Consider the following 22,496-nt stretch of genomic DNA (forward strand, 5'->3'; position numbering starts at 1 on the left):
TAGTTAGTCTTTGTGGCTGCACTTAAAGTTTATTATGTTAAGGAGATGACGGCCATATCTCATCATCATGTTTTACACGACATCCAATCAATTTCACTTGTGGACACTTGCCATCTAAATCTATATATATCCTCCTACCATCAAAAGCTACCACATTTTGACTTTTTCGAGGATAAATTGGTTGTCGGTAACGACATTAGTTTTAGTGAGATAATGGAGAAATATAGGCTTTTTACAAAATTAATCTTAAAAAAATAAATATTTACAACAATAACCTAACTTCAAAAATAATAACAAGAATGATTTGAAATAAATCGGGGAGGGCAGTGCCGGCATCCAATGGCTAACACTCAAGTCAATCATTTTCCCATCATTGACTGTTGATTTTTAGGGGATTTTAAAAAATTTGGGAGGCCAATATTACAATGACTGATACTCGTATGTATCTTTTAAAAATATCTTTAAAAAGTATAGGTTTTCCATGATTTAAAAAATATATTATTTTAATAGGTGTCATATTGAAGTGGTGAACACCAATTTAAATTTTTAAAAAATTTAATTTTTTATTTTTTTGGGTATCAACTTTGAAGTAATCAACACCAGTTCAAAATTTATTTAAAAAAAAAAATTAGGAGGAAAATAGTTGCACTTTAAGGATGACTAAGGATGGGTTTGGGGTGGCTGTGTGGTACGGTGCGATACATTTAGCTTATTTTTATCTTACGTTACAGTATCTAATCTTACTGTCACTGCTGTTTTTACACTAATCATAATCTAAACTCACTCTAATTTAAACTGAAAGCGACGGCTGACAATGAAATACTTATCTTTCCTTCCCTTTCCCTTCGCTCTGCCATCCGTTTCCACACCCAACATTTTAGGATTTATATATATTAAACAAAGCCACACATCAATATAAGAGCCAAAAACATCTACAATGTTTCAACGTAATCTTCTTTTATATACTGTAATAGATTTTATTTTTATTGATTTTATTATTATGTTAATTTGATTAAAGAAAAACGCTAGAGGACATTTTATCTTACCTATCGAGTTTTAGTTTGATTAGTATCGATATTATTGTCAGTATAAGAAAATATAGATTCGAGCGTGATGATTCGTGTTTATCCTCTTATTTAAAAATTGATAAGGAATTATGAGTAGTTATAGATAGTGTATAAAAAAACATGTGAAACCAAGCCATGATTTTTGATAGTTAAGGTAAATTTGCTTTCTAGTCCTATAGTATTGTTTGCATAGTTATATTATAATCACAATTTTCAAACATATATTCATATCTATACTAGGTAAATATCAAAACATATACAAATTTTAATTTTATGTGATTTTATACATGAAATTTTAATTCATTTCATTCTTCACAAATCACTAACAACATCATTGAATTAGCATCATTTTTAACATACATGTTTTAATTATTTTTTTATATTATGATGATGTGACATATTTATAATGCATTGAAGCTAATTGATCGTATCAAATAAGATTTGTATTTGATACACAATTAATAAATCATATTAAGACACATGATCCATAATATAATTAATAATTTTAAAAATAATTAAACACAAATATAATTATTATAGGGTTAACATAATTTTTGGCCTCTGAACTTAAAAATTAGGTCCATTTTGGTATTTGTACCTTTTTATTCACTTCAGTACCTAAACTTGGTAATTAAATCCATTTTGGTCTTTGAACTTAGATTTCATTAAAATTAAATGATATGATCAATTTGTTCTTGAAACATGAATGGATTGACCAATCGAACTGATTGAATCGAGAATCAACCGATTAATTAGAATAATATATATTTAAAGTAATCAACCATTGGTTCTATTATTAGAAAATTGTATGTTTTTCAATATCAGAATGTCACGCCATCAAATTTTTATAATTTTTAAGTTTAAAGACCAAAAATGAATATATTTACCAAATTTAAAAACCAAGATGGATAAAAAAAATGTATAATTACGAAAGCCAACCTAATTATGATGCTAAAAATCTCATTATTATATTTTAAAATATTGTTTTTAAACAGGATAAAATGACCGCAACTAAGTCGTGGTCAATCGTGAGGGCGAAAGATTGAAGCATCGCTGTTATATCGATTAAGATTAACTTTTTCCAAAGCTTATCATCTATTTTGAGAAAGACAACATGTATTGATAAAAAGAAAAAGGAGACCATAAACCACTGGTATAGATGGAAACTACGAAGAAAACAATGGACATTATCACGATTGATAGCTTCTAATTAAAGTTTGGAAAGTGGTTATGAATAATTCCAGCCAAAAGAATGGAAATTACAAGCATATTACCAGAAGAGTGCCTGTGTCTGATCATATCGTTGACTTCGCCGGAAGATGCATGTCGATCGGCCATGATTTCTCACGCTTCCAGATCGGTTGCAAACCGTGATGAAGTGTGGGAAAGGTTTCTGCCGTCTGATTGTAGATCAATCATTTCAGGATCATCATCATCATCATTGCTTTCGCTGGGAAAGAAGGATGTATATTTCCATCTCTGTTTTCATCCCATTCTCATTCAAAATGGTACCATGGTAAACCCCAAAGCTCACTCCTTAATCTCCATCTCCATCGGTTTTTATTCGATTTAAAGAGGTGTGTGTTGTACTTCATCTGCGAAACTAATGTTGCTTGTTAAAACAACAGAGCTTTCAGTTGGAGAAAAAGAGTGGAAAAAAATGCTATATGATGGGGGCAAGAGCACTTTCAATTATACAGGGAGATACACCTGCTCACTGGATTTGGACATCTCTACAAGAGTCTAGGTTTGTATTTTTTCTTTTAAATATATAACGGCAGCCACTGTGTTTTAACAGCAAAAGCTAAAATGTTATTACTCATTTAACATTACAGTGACGGTGAAAAACCTACTTTTGCCTTCAAAAGCATGACAAAGAGAATGGCATTGTCGATATTCCCTTTGTTTACTTGTTGTTTTGAATTCCCTCTGTTTACTTCTTGTTTTGAATTCTTTAATAGGTTCCCTGAAACTGCTGAGCTCAAACAAGTGGGGTGGCTTCATATGAGGGGAAAGATTGAGACCAAAATTTTATCTTCCGACACAAACTATGCAGTATACTTTGTGTTTAAGCTTAGAAAAGAGCATACAACCGGGTTTACGCAGAGATCTGTAGGTTTTCATGTCCATGTCGACAAAATCGATTTAAGAGAAGTGCGGATGGTGTCGTTAGACCCTTTAAGAGATGAGTCTCAATATATTCGAGAGAGAGGAGATGGGTGGATGGAGATTGAAATGGGTGCTTTTTTCAATAATTGTGGGGACGATGGAAGCGTGGAGTTCAGTATTTGGGAGGCTCACACTAATTACGTCAAACAAGGTCTTATTATTGAAGGAATTGAGTTGAAGCCTAAAGATATTGCTAGTTAGGGCGTACGTTGATTTGCTCAAACTAGGAAAATCTTATTTTAGTTTGGAATATAAATATCTTGTTGCTTAATGTTAATGTAAGTTGTAAATGATCAGCAACGAGATACAGCCTTTAAAATTTGTATAAACTAATTATGTCCGCTGCTTGAATGATTTTCATTTCGAATGTTAAAAAGTATTTTCTATCCATATATTCCTTTTGATTTTTAATAATTAAAAAGTGTGTGATTAGATTGTTTGGGGAAGACAAAAAGTTATTCACCATAATAATGTTTGTTGTTGATATAAATGATAAATCAATACTTTGATAATGGATGATCTGGTTTATTTTAATGAATTTAAGATACATTTTATTGGAAAATGAAAATTAGTGAACAAAATATGTTTAATTTAAATTAGAATAAAAAAACTCGTTTCCATTATTTTCAACCAAAATGTTTTGAAAATTTGGAATAGTTGAAAATAATGGGGATTTTTTTTAAGTTTCCTTTATGCATTAAATTTATCCTGATTCGAATCAACTTTTTAATTTTTTATAACTTTTAAAAAATTATATTTAATTACATTTTATTTTACTATTGTTATACATTTTTAACAAATTATGCTTTAATTTAATTATTTTTTCATTTATGTTTTGAAAAATACATACTAAATGTGTTTTCACTAAAGGTGATCATGGGCCAGGCTTTAACAAAATTTCAAGTGCGTTTTATAGGCTTGGACCATATTTGGCCAAAAAATAGGCTTAAAATTGTTCTCAAGCCCAGCCCGAGTAAAAAACTAAAACCCGAGCTCGGCCCAATCATATTAATTTTTTATATAAAAATAAATTTAAAAATATAATACACCAAATACACTAAAAAAATTAAAATAAATGTTTACCAACAAATTGAAAATAAATTAAAAAAGTCTTTATAATTAAATAATAAGTAAATTACCAATAACAATGGCAAAATGCCTCTAAAATAGTAGCAAAATAAACAATAAATCAAGAGTTATACAATACCTAAACAATAACAATATAATAGTAAAATGGTGGTAAAATAGTGAAAAAATAAAAGCATTTTTTTTTTGCAATTTCAGGTGAGGCTGGGCTGAAAAATGCTTACCCAAGGCCTAGCCCATTTTCGAATTCGAGCCTTATTTTTTTTGCCCAAGCCCATTTTTCATGCTTGTATTTTTACCCAAACTCTCTGATTTTTCAAGCGAGCTTTCGAGTCGAGTCAAGTGGTCTGACCCATGATCAAGTCTAGTTTTCACTAGTTTCATTATTGAAAACAAATTTCTATTTTTATCTAGCAAACATATTTTCCAATTCTTAAAAATAGAAAATGAAAATTGTTTTCTGAAAATTAAAAATAAAAATAGAAAATGTTCTCTGAAACTAAACTCTTCTATAGTTTTGGATTTAAAAATGCAAGTCCAAATGTTAACATTATTAATTTTTTTTGTTAAATTTAATTTCATTACAATGTCATTTCTTTTGTTAAATGACTACCAAGTGAGTAGTTTTTTATTTCAAAATGTCACACTATTAAATTTAACACAAGCATTTTAATGGTGTTAACAATTGGATATGACAAGTAGTGGGACTAAATTTCTGAAAATAAATGTAGAGTAACTAAATTTCAAATATACCAAGAGTATAGGGACTTAAAGCATATTTAACCAAAAATTAATAATGTCTTATCCTTGACTTAATAATTTTCATTTTGATTATTGAAAGGTTAAAATATGCTATATGTTTACTTTTCATGTTTCAAAAGTCAGGTCCAATTATTAACACCGTTAAATTTTTTCTGTTAAATAAAATGGTGCCACATTTTGAAATAAAAAATAGAGGGACTAAATTGTTGAAATAAAAATAAGAAGGCTAAATTTCAAAAAAAACAAAGAGTATAAGTACTTATAACATATTTTAACTATACTGAAAAATAATGACAATGACTATAAAACAATAATTTATACATTGATGATTCAGATTTGAAACTTAATAAGGAAGGATTAAAGAAGACTAAGACAGGTTGAATATTTTTCTCAAAGGAAATTACAAGGATATTATGAGAAGTTGTATAATTGACTTCGCCTGCAGATGTATCTGAATTTGCTATGGCTAAATGCTAGCATATTTCAATTTGAATTTAATAAATAGTGTAATTTGAGTGTGAATTATTAAAATGTAATATTGATGATAATTTTTTAAATTTATCGAGTTGTTTGAAGTCTATTTAGTAATAAATTTGAAATTCTTAAAATAATTTTAAATTATAATGATATTATCAGTAAAATATTAAAAATATTGGTAAATTGTAAAATTTTTAAATAAAAAATTTTGAAGTTTTTTTTCAATGAAGCTCATACCAAAAATTTTCCCGAAGAGTGCCTGTGTCTGATTATATGATTGACTTCGCCTACAGAGCCTTGGTTTCTCATGCTCTGAGATCAATTACAGGCTTTGATGCAGCGTCAATCATTTTAGGTTTCAAGGGTGAATTTAGAAAATATATTAGAAGAATCGAAATTAAATTATAAATTTTGAGGGGTCAAAATATAATTTTATTATGTATTAATTTATAATTTTATTATTTTTTAAAGAATTAAATAATTTTTTTTTTCATTTTAAGAATTAAAATATAATTTTACTATAAAATAAATTTATAATTTAATGATTCTTAAAAAAGCTAAAATGTAATTTTTTATGCATTTTGGAGGGTCAAGCCCCTGCTTGCTTCCTTTACATTTACCTCTGAGAAAGTACTTGATTAATCACTACCACTTGATTTTAACTAAAAATATATATCTTATACGAATTTTAACGTACTTATTATATTTATTTAATATTATCTTTAGTATTTTTCTAACGTGGTTTAATTATTTTTTCATATTATAATTATGTCACATATATATTCACAGTGCATTTAATAATCATATCAAAATATATTTTTTATTTGACACTCGAATAATAAATCATATTAAGACATATTATCGATAAATTAATTAATAATTTTAAAAATAAATAAAAATAAAATATAATTATTATATTTTGAAGTATTTAAAATATTTTGTTAAATTATTATAAAAATAAAAGTATGTTAAACGGGATAAAATGACCGCAACCAAAATGAAGCACGGGGACAAATTAAGATATATTTTAAGGAAAGTTTATTTTTATGGGGACTTGTATTAATAAAACAAAAAACTAGGACAAGAGAAACCTTAAACCACTGTTATAGTTTGAATTTTCCCATGGTAGGAAACTACCAAGAAAAATAAATGGAAATTACAAGGATATTGCCAGAAGATTGCCTGTGTTTGATCATATCGTTGACTTCGCCCGCAGATGCATGTCGATCGGCCATGGTTTCTCATGCTTTTAGATCGGTTGCAGACTGTGATGCTGTGTGGGAAAAGTTTCTACCGTCCGATTATAGATCAATCATTTCATCATCATTGCTTTCACTGGGAAAGAAGGATGTATATTTCCATCTGTGTTTTCATCCCATTCTCATTCAAAATGGTACCATGGTAATCCCCAAACCTTACATAATATCATCGTAGTTAATTACTAGCAAACTATGTCTATGCGTATGTGAACTACAAGGGTACTTTGGATTCTTGCTTTGAATTTGAGCTTGTTTGGTTCAAATTTAAATTAAAATAATTATTATTATTATTCTTTAAAGTTAATTACAAAAAATATGGAAATAATTTGCATGATATAATACAAAGTGGTTGTGTTGCTACTTTAGGTCCTTTTTTTTGTATTAGTTTGTAACATTAAGGTTGCTGTTGTTGTTGTTTAAACAGAGTTTTCAGTTGGAGAAAGAGAGTGGGAAAAAATGCTATATGTTAGGGGCAAAAGCACTTTCAATGATATGGTTATTGAGAGATACATTTATGCCTTTCCCTTGGATTTCCACATCTCTACCAGGGCTTAGGTTTGCTCCATTTTTTTCCCCTTTTTTTTTATTATTAAATGATGCAATATTGTTAAGTCAAGATATAAATAATAATCACTATGTGATGTTATGATTGTTATTTACTTCATGAATTCCCTTTGTAGTGACAGGTTTCCTGAAGTTGCTAACATCAACCTAGTGTGGTGGATCGAGGTGAAGGGAAAGATTGAGACCAGAAATTTATCTCCTAACACAAACTATGTAATATACCTTGTGTTTAAGCTTAAGGATAGGCATACAATTGAGTTTAAGCATAGAACCGTAGGTTTGCATGTCAATGACGATGGAGTCGCTTCATGGGAATTACGAAGGGTGTTGATAGACCCTTATCGATGCGAGGCCCTATATTTTCGAGATAGAGGAGATGGGTGGATGGAGGTTGAATTGGGTCAGTTTTTGAATGAAGGTGGTGATGATGGAACTTTGGAGTTTAGTCTTCGAGAGATTGACACAAGTAATTTCCATAATCGAGGCATCATTATTGAAGGAATTGAGCTCAGACCTAAAGATATTAGTAGTTTGGTAGACGTTCGACATTAGTGTGTCCATAATTTAGATTGTGTTTTCTCTTTTTAGTTTAGTTCAAAATACTAATTACAAACGGATATTAGTAGTTATATTGTATCTATAATATATGTAAAATCACGAATTTGGAAAAATTTTTAAATTGATAGAATATCTTTTATTTCCCATCTTATTATTAAATTTACATTTAAAAATAATTACAGTAATTAATTTAAAATTATTAACTAAAAAAAGTTGAAATAAAATAGAAGTTTTGATAATTATGCATTTAAAATAATAATAATTTAATAGAAGTTTTGATAATTACACATTTAAAAATAATTAGAATTTAAATTACAATTATTAATTTTAAAATAAAGTTATTACTTGAATAGGACTCTAAGCATAAAATATAGTGAAAAAAGGCTTGTGAATTTTTTTTAAAATTGTGCTAATTTTATTTATGTAAAATAGAGTTATTATTTAAATAGAATTCTAAGCATATTAATTATCACTTAATTAATATTAGAGTTAATTAATTTAATTAGTTATTATTTGAATAATGTTGCTTTACATTAATTTCATAAAGTAAAACTATATTGTATGTTCAAAAGATTAAAATGCTTTAATTATTATTTGAAAAATTTATATTATAATATTTGAATTGATAAGTTAATATATTTTAATTATATTCAATAATTGAAATAAAAAATAATATCTTATACTAATTATTGCAATAAAAAAATATTAAAAAAATTAATTAAATGTTAAACACATAAAATCATATGAAAGGCATGTGACTTTAAAAGCTAATTTTTCTAAAGGGGAGGAATTGATAAAATATCAATCTTAGAAAAAATTATGAAAATGTGCCAAATTATATTAATTTTATATCGATATAAATAAATCATTTCTCTATTTTTACGAATTAGATGAGCATTGTTATTAAAAAAAAAAGTATGACTTAGAAGAAAAGGGTATTTAAAAGTTGGTGAAAAAATGTGATTTAAGAAATTTCAAGTATTTGTATTTGTTTTTGAGAAATTGTAAATGTCAAAAACAAACTGTGAAACTCAATATTATCAAGAAATACTATTCAGAGTGTGCCTATAATTGTGAGACTTTACACAGGTCCTAAAGAATAATTAAATAAATTAAGCGTATAATTTATCTGCAACAAATACACAATACCACATACTCACCAAGCTATAACTTCATTCAAGCTTAGTTATAAAGTGAATAACTTGTTTATAACAAATATGCACTAAAATAAAGTGCTTTTAATCATATGCATGAATAATAACCAAGCCTTGCTAAAAGGCTTGTAAAAACTTCAAATTCCTTAAATTCAATCTGCTAGGAATCGTCTTCTTAAAAAAAACAAATATCTTCAAATGAAAAACTGAATCACATTAAATATTTTCAAAGAATATTTTTTTTTTACTTATTTTCTTCTTGAATTCTTCTATTTATGGGTTAGGAGTTATGAATAGTTCTAGTCATTGTGTCAAAAAACAGATATAATTAGAATCTATAATGAGATTGTTTAAAAAATTGTATGATATATTAGAATGAAAATTATAAAATTTAGCTGTATTTGTTATATATAAAGTATATTTATTTAGTAATTTTAAGAAAAAAATTTAATAATTTATAAATTGGTAAAGTTATGAATCAAGTATTACTACATATAAATTAAATGATTTACATTTGAATATAAACTTAACCAAATGTATTAAATGCTTTGAATATGTACAAAAAAAATTAAATTAAATGCTTTCAATGCATACAAATCAATTAAAAAAGGTGGTCACTTGACAATATTCTACGCTGTCAGTTATGATAATTTTCATAAATATTATAGTTTTATTAAGTAAATTATGTTATTTTGATTATTTTTTTATTTTTATATAAAAAATTAATACACAGTTATACACATAATAGTATTTTAATCAAAATATATATTTTTTATAAATATTTTTATTATATATTTTTATTTTTATTCAAATTGTAAATGTGTATTAGTTTACTTTTTATAAATATATACTTGATCTATTACATAATTTTTTAAATCTTATTAATTAATAATATTAACAATTAATTATAGTTTTATAATTTCAACATTTTTAAAAAATAAATATAATTTAAATCTTAAATTTTACTACAAGTGTCTTGAATGTTGTTGTAAATATATAAAAGACGATTTTCTATTATACTCAAGATTTTGATGAGTTGAAATTATATATTAAAAATATTTCAGACTGATATATTAAATGTTATAATGGTAAAGAATTAATTTATAATTAATTTTTATAAAAAATATAATTAAATTATTAAAATATATTATTAAATTATTAGATTAAATTAATTAATAAAATTGTATTATAAAATATTGACAATTAATATTTTTTATGCCAAGCGAGTACTTTGATGATAAAAAATCGAAACTTAACAACGAAGTAGTAGAAACCTTAAATCCTAAGTTAATTCGTTCCGGACGAAGTTGCTGAGTTGATATTAGCACCGAATAAGTAGTAAATATATAGACTTGAAGGAACTAAACTTGCGAAGGAGTCAGCTTTTTTGATTGAAAATGGAAAACTTAACACAGAAGGATTGAAATGAAAGTCAGGCGAAGCAGTCCAAGTCTTTTTTAAACACCCCTCCCCCTTACTTTGTTATTGTTCCATTTTTCCCATCGAAGAAAAGAAAATGGATATTACAAGGATATTGCCTGAAGAGTGCCTGTGTTTGATCATATCGTTGACTTCGCCTGTAGATGCATGTCGATCGGCTATGGTTTCTCACGCTTTGAGATCGGTTGCAGACTGTGATGCAGTGTGGGAAAAGTTTCTGCCGTCTGATTACAAGTCCATCATATCGGGATCATCATCATCATCATCGTTGCTTTCGCTGGGGAAGAAGGATCTATATTTTTATCTCTGTTCTTATCCCATTCTCTTTCAAAATGGTACCATGGTAATCCCCAAAGCTCAACTCTTTAATCTGTATCTGTTTATGTGTTTTTTGGGTTCTTGATTTCTGGATGATCAAATTGCTCATGAAATTTATCGAATTTGGGTTGGTCCGGCTGAAATTCAAAATAAATCATAATTTAATGATTGCAATATAAAAATGGGTCTGCTGTTTAGCTCCATTTTTGGTGCATTAAATTATCTGAAAAATTAAGGTTGTTTGGTGGAACTTATACAGAGTTTTCAATTGGAGAAAGAGAGCGGAAAAAAATGCTATGTGTTGGGGGCAAGAGCACTTACAATCATATGGGGTGATACACCTTCTTATTGGACTTGGACATCTCTACAACAGTCCAGGTTTGCTCTATATTTTAAAATCTTTTATTTGTTGTACCTTCTTCCTGCAAAGCTGTGCCAAAAGCAGGTCTTTACAGATGACATTGTTGTTATCTTGTTTACCTCATGAATTCCGTTATTAATAGGTTTGGTGAAGTTGCTGAGCTGAGAATAGTGTGGTGGCTGGAGGTGAAGGGAAAGATTGATTCCAAAATTTTATCCCCGAATACAAACTATGTAGCATACCTAGTGTTTAAGCTTAATAAAAGGTATGCTAGAGGGTTTAGCCGAAGAAACGTAACTCTGCAGTTTATTGTCAACGAAGTCGTTTCTAAAGTGTGGAACGTGTCGTTAGAACAAGAAGATAATCCCCAACATGTTCGAGCAAGAGGAGATGGATGGATGGAAGTTGAAATAGGTGAATTTTTTAATGAATGTGGGGATGATGGAACTGTGGAGTTTAGTCTCATGGAGGTTAATGGTTACACGAAGCGGGGTCTCATTCTTGAAGGAATTGAGCTTAGACCTAAAAACTTTGCTAACTAAAATACGCACTAACCATTAGTGCCCAAAATTTAAATGGTTGTATCCTTTCTATATTGTTTTCATATATGCTACTCATAAAGAGATGTTACTTTTTGTATAATGACATCCTTTATATAAAAAAATAAATATAAATTTTATTATATCTCTAAAATTAAATGCGAATATATAAAATATGTTTATTCCGAAGAGGAATTATGTCTAGAATAGAAACATCATTAATTAACTTTTGGTTAAATATTTAATTTAATTTTTTAAATGGTTATTAAGTTTTAGCTCAATTAGTATCAATATTGATGTTAATATAACAGAAAACATGGGTTTGAGCACGTGAAGTGCATTAACCCTCCTATTTAAAGGGATGTCAAATAACAGTCAATTTTTTTTAATGAGGTGTAATTTACTCGTCAATAGTGTCGACCTTAATTTATCCTCCTATTTTTTTATATTGAAATGATTGAAATTTTTTTTTATTATTATTACTAAATGTTTTGATTATTTCAAGTAAAATTACCATAGAGGTCGTAGTGTTAGGTGTCGGATTGTATTTTGCCCCTTCTATTAAAAAATGAGCAAATTAGTTCATGTACATTAGATAAATGAGTGAATTGATCTTTTTATTAGAAATTTCATCCATTTTTACTAATAAAAACTAGTTTTTGTACATCAACATAATATACATATGGCATACAATGTATCACTATTTAATTATTCTATCAGCCAAGTTATTATAAATGGATGAAAATTTTAACAGAAAAGATCAATTTGCTCTTTAAACTATCATACAGAGACTAATCTACCTATTTTTCGAGTAGAGGGGATGCAATGCAATTTAACTCTTAATACAAATATTATTGTAATAATTTTATCAATATTGCATAAAAAAACTTACCATGATCAAATTTTCAAATATCACCAATGAGGATTTAATTAAAAATTAAAATTTTATTATCGCTGCCCAACAAGGAGTTTATGACAAAATTATTATTTTCTGGTATAGTCCACAGAATTTCACAAGAAATATAGAAGTGGAAAGATAAAACATTTTTAGGATCATTTGAAGAAGTCAAAAAATTTTCATTAAAACATTGATGTGGTTAAAAACAGGGGCCAGCTTCTACTTTGTACTTGATTTAGCTTTGATGATTGAAAATGAAAGCTTAAGGACGAAGGAGTCAAAGCCAATATTTTTTTGTCCACAAGCCAGCCTGTTGCTTTTATTAATTAAAAAAAAGAGAGAGAAAAAATCCTTAACTATTGTTATTGTTCCATTTTTTCCATCGAACGAAAAAGAAAATGGAAATCACAAGGATATTACCGGATGAATGCCAGAGTCTGATCATATCGTTGACTTCACCAGCAGATGCATGTCGATCGGCCATAGTTTCTCACGCTTTCAAAGCGGTTGCGTACTCTGATGCAGTGTGGGAAAAGTTTCTGCCGTCTGATTATAGATCAATCCTTTCAGGATCATCATCATCATTATCATTGCTTTCTCTGGGAAAGAAGGATGTATATTTTCATCTCTGTTTCCATCCCATTCTCATTCAAAATGGTACAATGGTAATCCCCAAAGCTCACACTTTAATCTCTTTCGATTTTTGTTCTTATAAGCTTCACATCATGTAATTAAACGCTAGTAAACGATGTATATGTGAGCTGCTGGGGGTACTTTACTTTGGATTCTTGAGTTCTAGATGATGAAATTGCGTTTAACTTGTCCCAGAAATTCTTTAAGATTAGGTTTGGGTATGGGAATTCAAGAAGATAGATTTAGAAAAGAGAAACATCCATAATTTGTACTGTGTTGTACTTTAGCTCCATGTTTGTGCTGGTGTTTTAAACAGAGCTTTCAGTTGAAGAAAGAGAGTGGGAAAAAAATGCTATATGTTGGGGGCAAGAGCACTTTCAATTATATGGGGAGATACACCTTCGTATTGGACGTGGAAATCTTTACCCGAGTCCAGGTTTGCCATATTTTCTATGTTTATTGCGTTTGGGAAATCAAAAATGTTTTTCATGGCAGAAGCAATGAATTTTGGGGTCAAATCTTTTGTGAAAAAAGTGTTTTTCTATCGAAACCTTGAAGTCTTTTTATGTTTTGAAAGTAAAAATTATTATTAACTATTTAAAAGTATATAAAAATTAATTTAATTTAATTAATTGAGTTTTAGTTCTATTGGCATCCACATTTATGTCAATACAAAAAGACATGAGTTTAAGCGCGGTGAAACGCATTATAAAAAAATAATTATCATCAGAATGGATAATGAGATTATTCAAAAAAATTAAATTAAATTATAATTTATGTATTAATATATTAAATTATATTTTAACCTTAAACCATAATTTTTTTGCAGAAACGGAGAATACTAAAACTTAATAAATCATATTTTTTCAAGGCACTTTTCAATTATATTTTTTAAAAGCATTTTTCAGCTGTATCCACAATAGAAAACAAACTTTAATAGTCTATTAAATGATGTAAAGTTAAATCTAATTATTTAAATAAGTGTCATGACATACTAAGTAATGGTTTGCACTTTCATGCTCTCTTAGCATTAATACTCATGGTTTGATATAATACATCCGCATTCAATACAGTCCCTGATATAAAAAATGTGGTAAAAAATTTTTGGTTTCCAAAACATTTTAGTGTATGGCATTTGGAAAATTTTATATATTTATATCTAAAAATAATAAAACCAGTCTAAAAACCAAAAACAATATTTTACTGGTTTAACATTGGTTGTGCTATGAGTAACATAACCTTACTAGTTGTGCCAACTGCAATGCTAAATAAAGCTTTAGAGCATGGAATTTTTTTTTACATTGATGTTATGTTATTTATTTTCATCTTCATGAAATTCTCTTTGTTTTGTTCTTATCTCGAATGTTTTAATAGGTTCTCAGAAGTTGCTGAGCTCAAACTTGTGTGGTGGCTCGAGGTGAAGGGGATGATTGACATCAGAATCTTATCTTCCAATACAAACTATGCAGCATACCTTGTGTTTAAGCTTAGAAACAGGCGTACAATTGGGTTTAGGCATAGAGCCGTTGGCTTTCATATCAATGTCGGCGGAATCACCTCAACGGAAGTGCGGAGGGTGTCGTTAGACCCTTCACAGAATGAGACCCAACATGTTCGAGAGAGAGAAGATAGGTGGATGGAGGTTGAAATGGGTGAGTTTTTTAATGAATTTGGTGATGATGGAACTGTGCAGCTTAGTCTTAGGGAGGTTGATACAAGTTACTTTAAGCAAGGACTCATTATTGAAGGAATTGAGCTACGGCCTAAAGATACTGGTAGCTAGGTAGATTCTGGATTTGAGTTTGGTAGGCCTAAAGATACTGGTAGCTAGGTAGATTCTGGATTGGAGTTTGGTAAGCTCAGCCTGTTCGTTGTATGAATAATATTTTAAAATTTTCAAGCTGTGTGTTGATTTAAAATTATGTATTTTTCAAATTTTTTTTCTTCTATTTATTAGTTTTACCGAGCAATAGATAAAAAGAAAACTTTCTACCAAGTACATATATACAACGAAAAATTATAGTTTTCATCTTTTTTATTTTTTTTTATACATTCAATTTTTCTTCTTTTCAATTCTATTTTCACTCCACCAAATAGCCTAAAAGAACGGATTTCAACAATAAAGTTCTAATAATTATTGATCTATTTGTTCAATAGTTCATCATTGATATTAACTATGTGCTTTGGATATCATTGAATCAAATCAACAAATACATTAATCAAAAGCCATTAAAATGTGTTTGTAACAATCTGTGAAAGCTAAACTAATAGACATAATAATATAAAAAAAGCAGAGGGAAAGAAAAGAGATGAAAGTGGACATGGCATATTGCTTGAGAGAGTGTTTTATCTCGATTGGATCCTGTCATTGACATCGCCAACTAATGCTTGATGATATGGGTTTAAAATTTTTTTTTAGATACGCCTGTTAGAGAGGCGCAACAAAATATTTTAATAATAATTTTTTTTAATATTATTATTATTATTATTATTGTATTTAAAAAAACTTCAAGTAAAAAACGGGTCGCGCCTGACCTGTAGGCGCCACATGTGGCGCATGCTGCAGGGGCGCCACACCCTGCAATCTTACCATGCACTGTCATTAACCCTTAACCCTCCCCAGTGTATTGTCATGTCAAGATGGGGAGGGATGAAAGTAATTTGTATAAGACAAAAATTGAGGACCATATAAGGTCCCCCCAAAATGTTTGTGCGTCGAGGAAGAAGCAAAGAGTGAAAAAAAAAAGAGAAGAAGAAGAAGAAGAAAAAAAGGTTAGTAATTTTTTATAATTATTTTAAAATTAAATTGTTAGTAATTTAGAATTATTTGATAAATTTTTGTGTTTGTAATTATTTTAAAATTAATTTATTAGTAATTTAAGATTATATATTCTAAATTATTTTGTTTAGTTTAATAATGTTAAATTTATTTTGTTAAATATTTTGTTATAAATAATCTATTTTCGTAAATAATCTATCTGACAATCTATTTTCGTAAATAATAAATTTTTTAAACCCATATTAGTAAAAAACCCGAATTTAGCAAAGAAAAAGAATTTTTTTAAAAAAAAATTCTAATGAGATGATTATTGACTAATAGCAGAGATTGATTTTGAAGGAAAAAGACACGGGTTTTTTACCTATTTGGTATAAAAGAATTTATTATATACAAAAATAGATTATCAGATAGATTATTTACGAAAATACTTGTGCAATAAAATTATTTTTTAGTAGTGTATTGTGATTTTTTTGATAATGTATTTTAAAAAAATGATTAGGTTATATAAATTGTTAGTGTTTAGTGATTTTACTGTATTATGATTTTTTAGAAATGTATTTTTTTAAGAAAATAATTTTATAGTTATTTTGTGTTAGTAATTAATGATTATAAGTTGTTAGTGTTTATAGTTTAGTGTTTTATGAATTTTTAATGTAATTTTTATATAGTGTAAATTTATATTATTATTTATTTATTTGATAATTTTTATTGATTGATTAAAACTTTGATTAAATTTGTTGTTATATAATTTTATAGGTTGTGTGAAAGAAACTACTTAGGTATATTTCAATTTTAATTATTTTTAATTCATATGTTTTTTAATCTTTAGATAATTTATATTTATTTTTTATTGTATGTAAATGATGGGGAATTATGAGATATTTATCCTATTTTGTTTCTAAAATTTTGAAATAATTTATTGAAATTTTTGAAATAAATTAAATAAATTTAATTTTTTTAATTGCAGATTTGCGACAAATGGATTCATTGATCGATAATAATAATCACATATCAAGTAACATTAATGAGATGGTAATGAAATTTTTATTTGTTAGTCACATTATTTGTTGAATGAAATTATATTGTATTAACTATTTCGTTAATATAATAATGTCAAGTCGAGTACCGCGTATTGAAGGGTCGTATTCATAGTGTAGGGTTTCAGCCGGACGAACGCCTAATACCGTTCTTAGAGTTAGTCGGGTTTGGATCAGCAGCATTGATCCGGACTTTTAATCTACGATATGACTTGATTTCTGCCTTAGTAGAGCGATGGCGTCCAGAGACCCACACATTTCATTTGCCGTGCGGGGAGTGCACCATCACGCTAGAGGACGTTACATTACAACTGGGGCTCCCCATCGATGGGAATGCGGTCACGGGCGTAAGTTTGATCTCCAGGCTGGCTCGCATTTGCTATGACTTACTTGGACGCTCACCAAGTGAGGGAAAATTTGCCACCTTGCGGTTTTCATGGCTAAAGGCCAATTTTGAGCATTTGCCGAGTACTGGCACTGAATTAGAGGTTATGCAGGCCGCTCGAGCTTATATTATGCACCTTATAGGAGGTGTACTCATGACGGATACACACGGCAGTGACGTCCACTTGATGTACTTACCGCTACTATCCGATTTGCATAACACGCGTTCATACAGTTGGGGGTCCGCAGTGTTAGCCATTTTGTATCGCGAACATTGTCAGACGACAGATCCCTCTGCGGTGGACATAGGTGGATGTCTCATACTGCTGCAGTCGTGGGTGCTTTATTGGATGCCATTCTTGGCATCCATTAGTAACCAATCATATACATTTCCACTCGTTAATAGGTGATGAATCTTTACGCTTTACAGCAATTAATTGTCTCTTTTTTCAGATTATATTGTTCTAACAATTTGTTTTCATAGATGGAGCACGAATCTAGATATCGGGAGGTCATACACGGTTCCGATATACCGTCTGATGATTGAGAATCATTCTGGAAAGGGAGTAAGTTTTTTTAATATTAATTTTATTTTATTATTTTATCTCACTTGACCCACGTTAATATAACAATGTTATGAACTGTGCAGTTCATTTGGATGCCATATTCTGTTCTTGAAGTTACAGTTGTTATTCCATCGTATGCTCAGGTCCACTCACACTTATGGTGCATTAGTACACCCCTTATCCATTTTCAGACGGTGGAGTGGTATCATGACGATCGGGTACTCCGACAGTTCAGTTGTATACAATATATCCTGACACAGCCAATACGATTGGATGCACAGCTACATGGCATGACTAGGAGGGGGAGGCATGGAACTGATTGGGGAGATGAGCATGAACAATATATTACGATGTGGAACAACCGATTTAGTAGGGTACCTTAGATGGATCGTTGTTTGGATCTGTAGCCATCGCTACAGTACCTACAGTGGTACTATGAGAAGGGGAAACCATTTTTATTTGGTGGGCGGTCGATAGTAGTCCCCCCGCATACAACACGAATTGGGCAGCATTTACCACATCCGTATCATGCACCAGAGCCGGAACTGGAGTCGGAGCCAGAGCCGGAACTACACTCCGGGAATAGTTCTTATCATCCAGATTTGGGAGGCGATAACTATTTCTAGGGCTCTTCATCCCACGGATATCATTCAGAGTTTGATATCTTCAGCCCACCATCGTACTCCGCTCCTTCCGGCTCGTATCCACCACAGTACTCTGCTCCTTCCAGCTCGTATCCACCACCATACTCCGCTCCTTCTAGCTAGTATCCACCACCGTACTCCTCGTATCCACCACTGTACTCCGCTCCTTCCAGCTCGTATCCATCGACATTCTCTACTCATCCCGGCTTGTATCCACCACCATACTCTACTCCTTTAGAGTCGTATCTACCGTCGTTCTCTACTCTGTAATACCCCCTACCCGTATTCATTACTGGAATAGGGTACGAGGTATTACCGGAGTTTACGTTTTTTTTATATTCAATATAGCCCTTTTATAAATATCTAACCTTCCTTGCAATATTAAATCGAGACCAATCCACTTCAACCAAACCAATTTAACATATTTTCAAGATAAATTCATGCATATTTATAAGATAACGTCATCACATACCCAAAACCAGGTTTGTTAACCATACTAATGGCTAACTTTACATTCATTTCACGTTAACATTTACTTTATTAGCTTATACATGCCATTGATTTCCAAAATAAAGTTTCTTTATATACCGAAATCCTGAGGTTGATAGTGTGATGTGTCTCCGACCAAATCCGACCTCCGAACTCTTAACACTTCAAAACAGGGAAAAAGGAAATGGGGTAAGCACTTCGTGCTTAGTAAGCTAATGTAACAAGAATTATACTTACCTAATATTTTCAATACAATACAATAAACATTCATATATCCATTCAATGCATTATTATCCTAATATGCGCAAACTTAACATTCCAGTTAGTACAATAATTTTCATGTACCAATAATATATACTATGATTGATAAGTTCATCAATATCATAATTTCCATTTCCTTGTTATTTTTCCATATTTATCCCGTTAAATTTATCGAAATTTCGATGGATTTTTAGAGGTACACTTTTAGTGTACAATTTCGGATCCGTCAATTCATATTCTTGTGCGCACATTTCCATTTCAGAGAGCACACTCCCGCGAACCTCAACCTTGCAGCGGGATTACCAGTCCAGGCTAAATCCCTTGCAACGACAATTACTGTAGAGTATTATCGGGATTACCAGTCCAGGCTAAATCCCCTACAACGACAATTATTCTAATGAGCTTGGATCTGAATTACCAGTCCAGGCTAAATTCAGACCCTAATTCGGATTACCCGCCCGGGCTAAATCCATTTTACACATATTCTTCGGGAGGGCTATATCAGGATAGGATCACCCGTCTGGGCTAGATCCCTTTTACCTTCAATTCCTTTTCAGAGATCCATCGAATTTTCCTTTCATTCAAACGGGATTTCTTCCCATTTTATCAAATATATCAATGTTTCATTAATTTTCATACAATGAACATTCAAATCATATTCACATCAATAACATACAATCTCAAGCAATTTAAGAATATAATTCAAGTTACACGAACTTACCTTGATACTTGTTCGTGTACAAAAATCTACTAATCCTGAGCTTTTTCCTTTCTTCGATCTAGCTTCGTATTTGAATCTTCTGGATCTAAATAAATAAATTTAATTATCAATTTAATACATTTCATGTTCATATGCAACATTCTCTATAATTCAACTATTATTATTTATAGTTTATTCAAAGTTGTCTATTTGAGTCATACTCACTAAATTATTTATAACTCGAGCTATAAAACTCTAAATTAAGATCTGTTAATTTTCCCTAAAACTAGACTCATATATCTTCTTACCATAAAATTTTCAAAATTTTTGGTTTAGCCAATAAGTACAGCTTATTCTTTAAATTCACCCCTGTTTTGCTGTCCGAAAGTTCTGACTCTTCTTCACTAAAAATTATTTATCTCTTCATACAGGATTCAAATGATGTTCTTGTTTATTTCTTTTAAAAATAGACTCATTCAGAATTTTATACATATAAACTTAAGCCCCTAATTATTTTTCTTCAATTTTTTATGATTTTTCAAAGTCAGAACAGGGGAACCCAAATTCATTCTGACCTTGTCTCACAAAATTCATTATATCTCAAAATATATAAATCCATTGCTTACACTATTTCTTCTATGAGAAACTAGACTCAATAATATTTAATTCAATATTTTTTTCATCTTCTAATTCGATTTCTACAATTTATGGTGATTTTTCAAAATTAGTCTACTGCTGCTGTCCAAACTGTTTTTGTGCAAGCTGTTTATTACCATTTTCCCTTAAGCTTTTAATAAAATGATAATTTCATCCCTACTCAATTAGCCTCTCAATTGAGCTGATTTTTCTCAATTAACATTTTATTCTATCACCTTAAACTAGTTTACAACCTTTAGGAATCATAATTTCAGAAATAGACTTTAATTCCAAGCATTTTCACAATTAGGTCCTAAAAATCAATTTCGATTGAAATTACCTAATAAAATCATCTCATGAACAAATTAAAGCTTTAATTTCATTCTATTTCATCATAAAATTACAGTACTCAACCATGGTGACTTTCAATTTCATCCATGAAATCAAAAACTAATGAATTTAATAGTAGGACCTAGTTGTAAAAGTCTTAGAAACCCAAAAATTACAAGATAAAGGCAAGGATTAACTCACTTGGTGCAAAAATTATGGAATACCAGCTTATAGAACCCAAAAATTACAAGATAAAGGCAAGGATTAACTCACTTGCAACCATTGCATCCCTAACATGTTCGACAAAAACGTGTCCTGCCTCCATCTGGTTGACTTGTTGCTGACCCATTCTTGGCATCAAGGTAGCCAACCTATAGAATGTAGCTGTGAATACAGATGAAATTGGAAGATGTCGCGTTTTGAAGAACACAGCGTTGATCCCCTCAACCAAGTTTGTGGTCATTTGACCGTAACGAAAGCCCTCGTCAAAGAGCCCATTGCCATGGCTCTATGCTACCCAACCATTGTCGGAAAGATGTGTTCGTCTGACCTTCTATGTCACTCTCAAGTCGAGTCATCCTCTGCTGAAAAATGTGTGGTTCTAACTCGTAAGTTGTGTATGTATTAAGAAGATATAAGTTAAGTTACAGTCTCGCCACAAAAAAAATGTATGTTATATATTGAAATGATAAGGTTATTCTTTACCCATTTTCACAAATTGTCTCTTCCAATCTGCATTCTTATAATATCTATGAAAGTTAGCTGCAATGTGCCGTATGCAGTAAACTAATCTCCATGGCGCACCAGAACGCCTAATGACGGCAATTAATCATTTCCCTCTATCAGAGATGATGCAAATATTATCATTACTAACTACATACCTCCGCAGATTTGTAAGAAAGAATTCCCACGACTCCATGTTTTCTTTATCTACAATGGAAAATGCAATCGGTAGCATGTTCCTGTTCCCGTCTTGAGCAATCGCAATAAGTAAGATTTGTGTATATTTACCGTATAGCCATGTCCCATCTACTTGCACAAATGGCTTACAGTGGGGAAATGCACGCACATATGGATCAAATGTCCAAAACATCCGTTGGAATATTCTTTTACCAGATTGTCGTTGCTCATCCGAGCCATAATAAGGTCGTATCTGCAACTCAATGATAGTCCCCGGTACGTACTCCCTCATTGCTGCAATCCATCCCTGTAACTCATTGTACGATGCATCGAAATTTCTGTACAATTGCTCCATTGCCATCTGTTTAGCTATCCATGCCTTTCGGTATGATACTCGATACTGGAATCGTGCCTGCATTTCAGCAATTAAAACCGAAACTTTAATGGTCGGCATGTCTTCAACCATTAGCATGATGCATGTACAG

The 22,496-nt window shown here is 30.2% G+C and overlaps 3 protein-coding genes across 5 annotated transcripts; all 3 read left to right on the plus strand.

Annotated features, from left to right (window-relative positions):
* The first annotated feature begins 2,156 nt into the window (after positions 1 to 2,156).
* On the plus strand, positions 2,157 to 3,615 carry LOC107942316 (putative F-box protein PP2-B12). 2 transcript variants are annotated; one of them, XM_016875966.2, is made up of 3 exons: positions 2,157 to 2,583; positions 2,696 to 2,814; positions 3,029 to 3,615. In XM_016875966.2, the coding sequence occupies exons 1-3, from the start codon at positions 2,320 to 2,322 to the stop codon at positions 3,435 to 3,437; spliced, it is 792 nt and encodes a 263-aa protein (XP_016731455.1). In that variant the 5' UTR covers positions 2,157 to 2,319; the 3' UTR covers positions 3,438 to 3,615. The 2 variants fall into 2 exon arrangements, with proteins under 2 accessions (XP_016731455.1, XP_040933043.1); XM_041077109.1 differs by having other exon boundaries at positions 2,158 to 2,583; positions 2,903 to 3,615.
* Positions 3,616 to 6,655: 3,040 nt separating this feature from the next.
* Positions 6,656 to 8,074, plus strand: LOC107890573 (putative F-box protein PP2-B12). Of its 2 annotated transcripts, none has more exons than XM_016815062.2 (3): positions 6,656 to 6,962; positions 7,245 to 7,375; positions 7,501 to 8,074. In XM_016815062.2, exons 1-3 carry the CDS (start codon positions 6,711 to 6,713, stop codon positions 7,934 to 7,936), a joined length of 819 nt encoding a protein of 272 aa, XP_016670551.2. In that variant the 5' UTR covers positions 6,656 to 6,710; the 3' UTR covers positions 7,937 to 8,074. The 2 variants fall into 2 exon arrangements, with proteins under 2 accessions (XP_016670551.2, XP_016670553.2); XM_016815064.2 differs by having other exon boundaries at positions 6,666 to 6,962; positions 7,507 to 8,074.
* Positions 8,075 to 10,407: 2,333 nt separating this feature from the next.
* On the plus strand, positions 10,408 to 15,185 carry LOC121206275 (putative F-box protein PP2-B12). The gene is made up of 5 exons (XM_041077110.1): positions 10,408 to 10,879; positions 11,114 to 11,232; positions 11,358 to 13,317; positions 13,602 to 13,721; positions 14,660 to 15,185. The coding sequence occupies exons 1-3, from the start codon at positions 10,613 to 10,615 to the stop codon at positions 11,755 to 11,757; spliced, it is 786 nt and encodes a 261-aa protein (XP_040933044.1). The 5' UTR covers positions 10,408 to 10,612; the 3' UTR covers positions 11,758 to 13,317; positions 13,602 to 13,721; positions 14,660 to 15,185.
* The last annotated feature ends 7,311 nt before the right edge of the window (positions 15,186 to 22,496 follow it).

This window comes from Gossypium hirsutum, chromosome A09 (assembly GCF_007990345.1).
Source record: "Gossypium hirsutum isolate 1008001.06 chromosome A09, Gossypium_hirsutum_v2.1, whole genome shotgun sequence".
Classification (NCBI taxonomy): Eukaryota; Viridiplantae; Streptophyta; class Magnoliopsida; order Malvales; family Malvaceae; genus Gossypium; species Gossypium hirsutum.

Excerpts from the sequence above, each read along its gene's own strand:
- LOC107942316 (XM_041077109.1), top strand. The coding sequence starts at position 2,320 with ATGGAAATTACAAGCATATTACCAGAAGAGTGCCTGTGTCTGATCATA. Across the intron at positions 2,584-2,695 it reads TCATTCAAAATGGTACCATG|AGCTTTCAGTTGGAGAAAAA; the intron begins GTAAACCCCAAA and ends TTAAAACAACAG. Across the intron at positions 2,815-2,902 it reads ACATCTCTACAAGAGTCTAG|TGACGGTGAAAAACCTACTT; the intron begins GTTTGTATTTTT and ends TTAACATTACAG.
- LOC107890573 (XM_016815062.2), top strand. The coding sequence starts at position 6,711 with ATGGAAATTACAAGGATATTGCCAGAAGATTGCCTGTGTTTGATCATA. Across the intron at positions 6,963-7,244 it reads TCATTCAAAATGGTACCATG|AGTTTTCAGTTGGAGAAAGA; the intron begins GTAATCCCCAAA and ends TTGTTTAAACAG. Across the intron at positions 7,376-7,500 it reads ACATCTCTACCAGGGCTTAG|TGACAGGTTTCCTGAAGTTG; the intron begins GTTTGCTCCATT and ends TTCCCTTTGTAG.
- LOC121206275 (XM_041077110.1), top strand. The coding sequence starts at position 10,613 with ATGGATATTACAAGGATATTGCCTGAAGAGTGCCTGTGTTTGATCATA. Across the intron at positions 10,880-11,113 it reads TCTTTCAAAATGGTACCATG|AGTTTTCAATTGGAGAAAGA; the intron begins GTAATCCCCAAA and ends GAACTTATACAG. Across the intron at positions 11,233-11,357 it reads ACATCTCTACAACAGTCCAG|GTTTGGTGAAGTTGCTGAGC; the intron begins GTTTGCTCTATA and ends CGTTATTAATAG.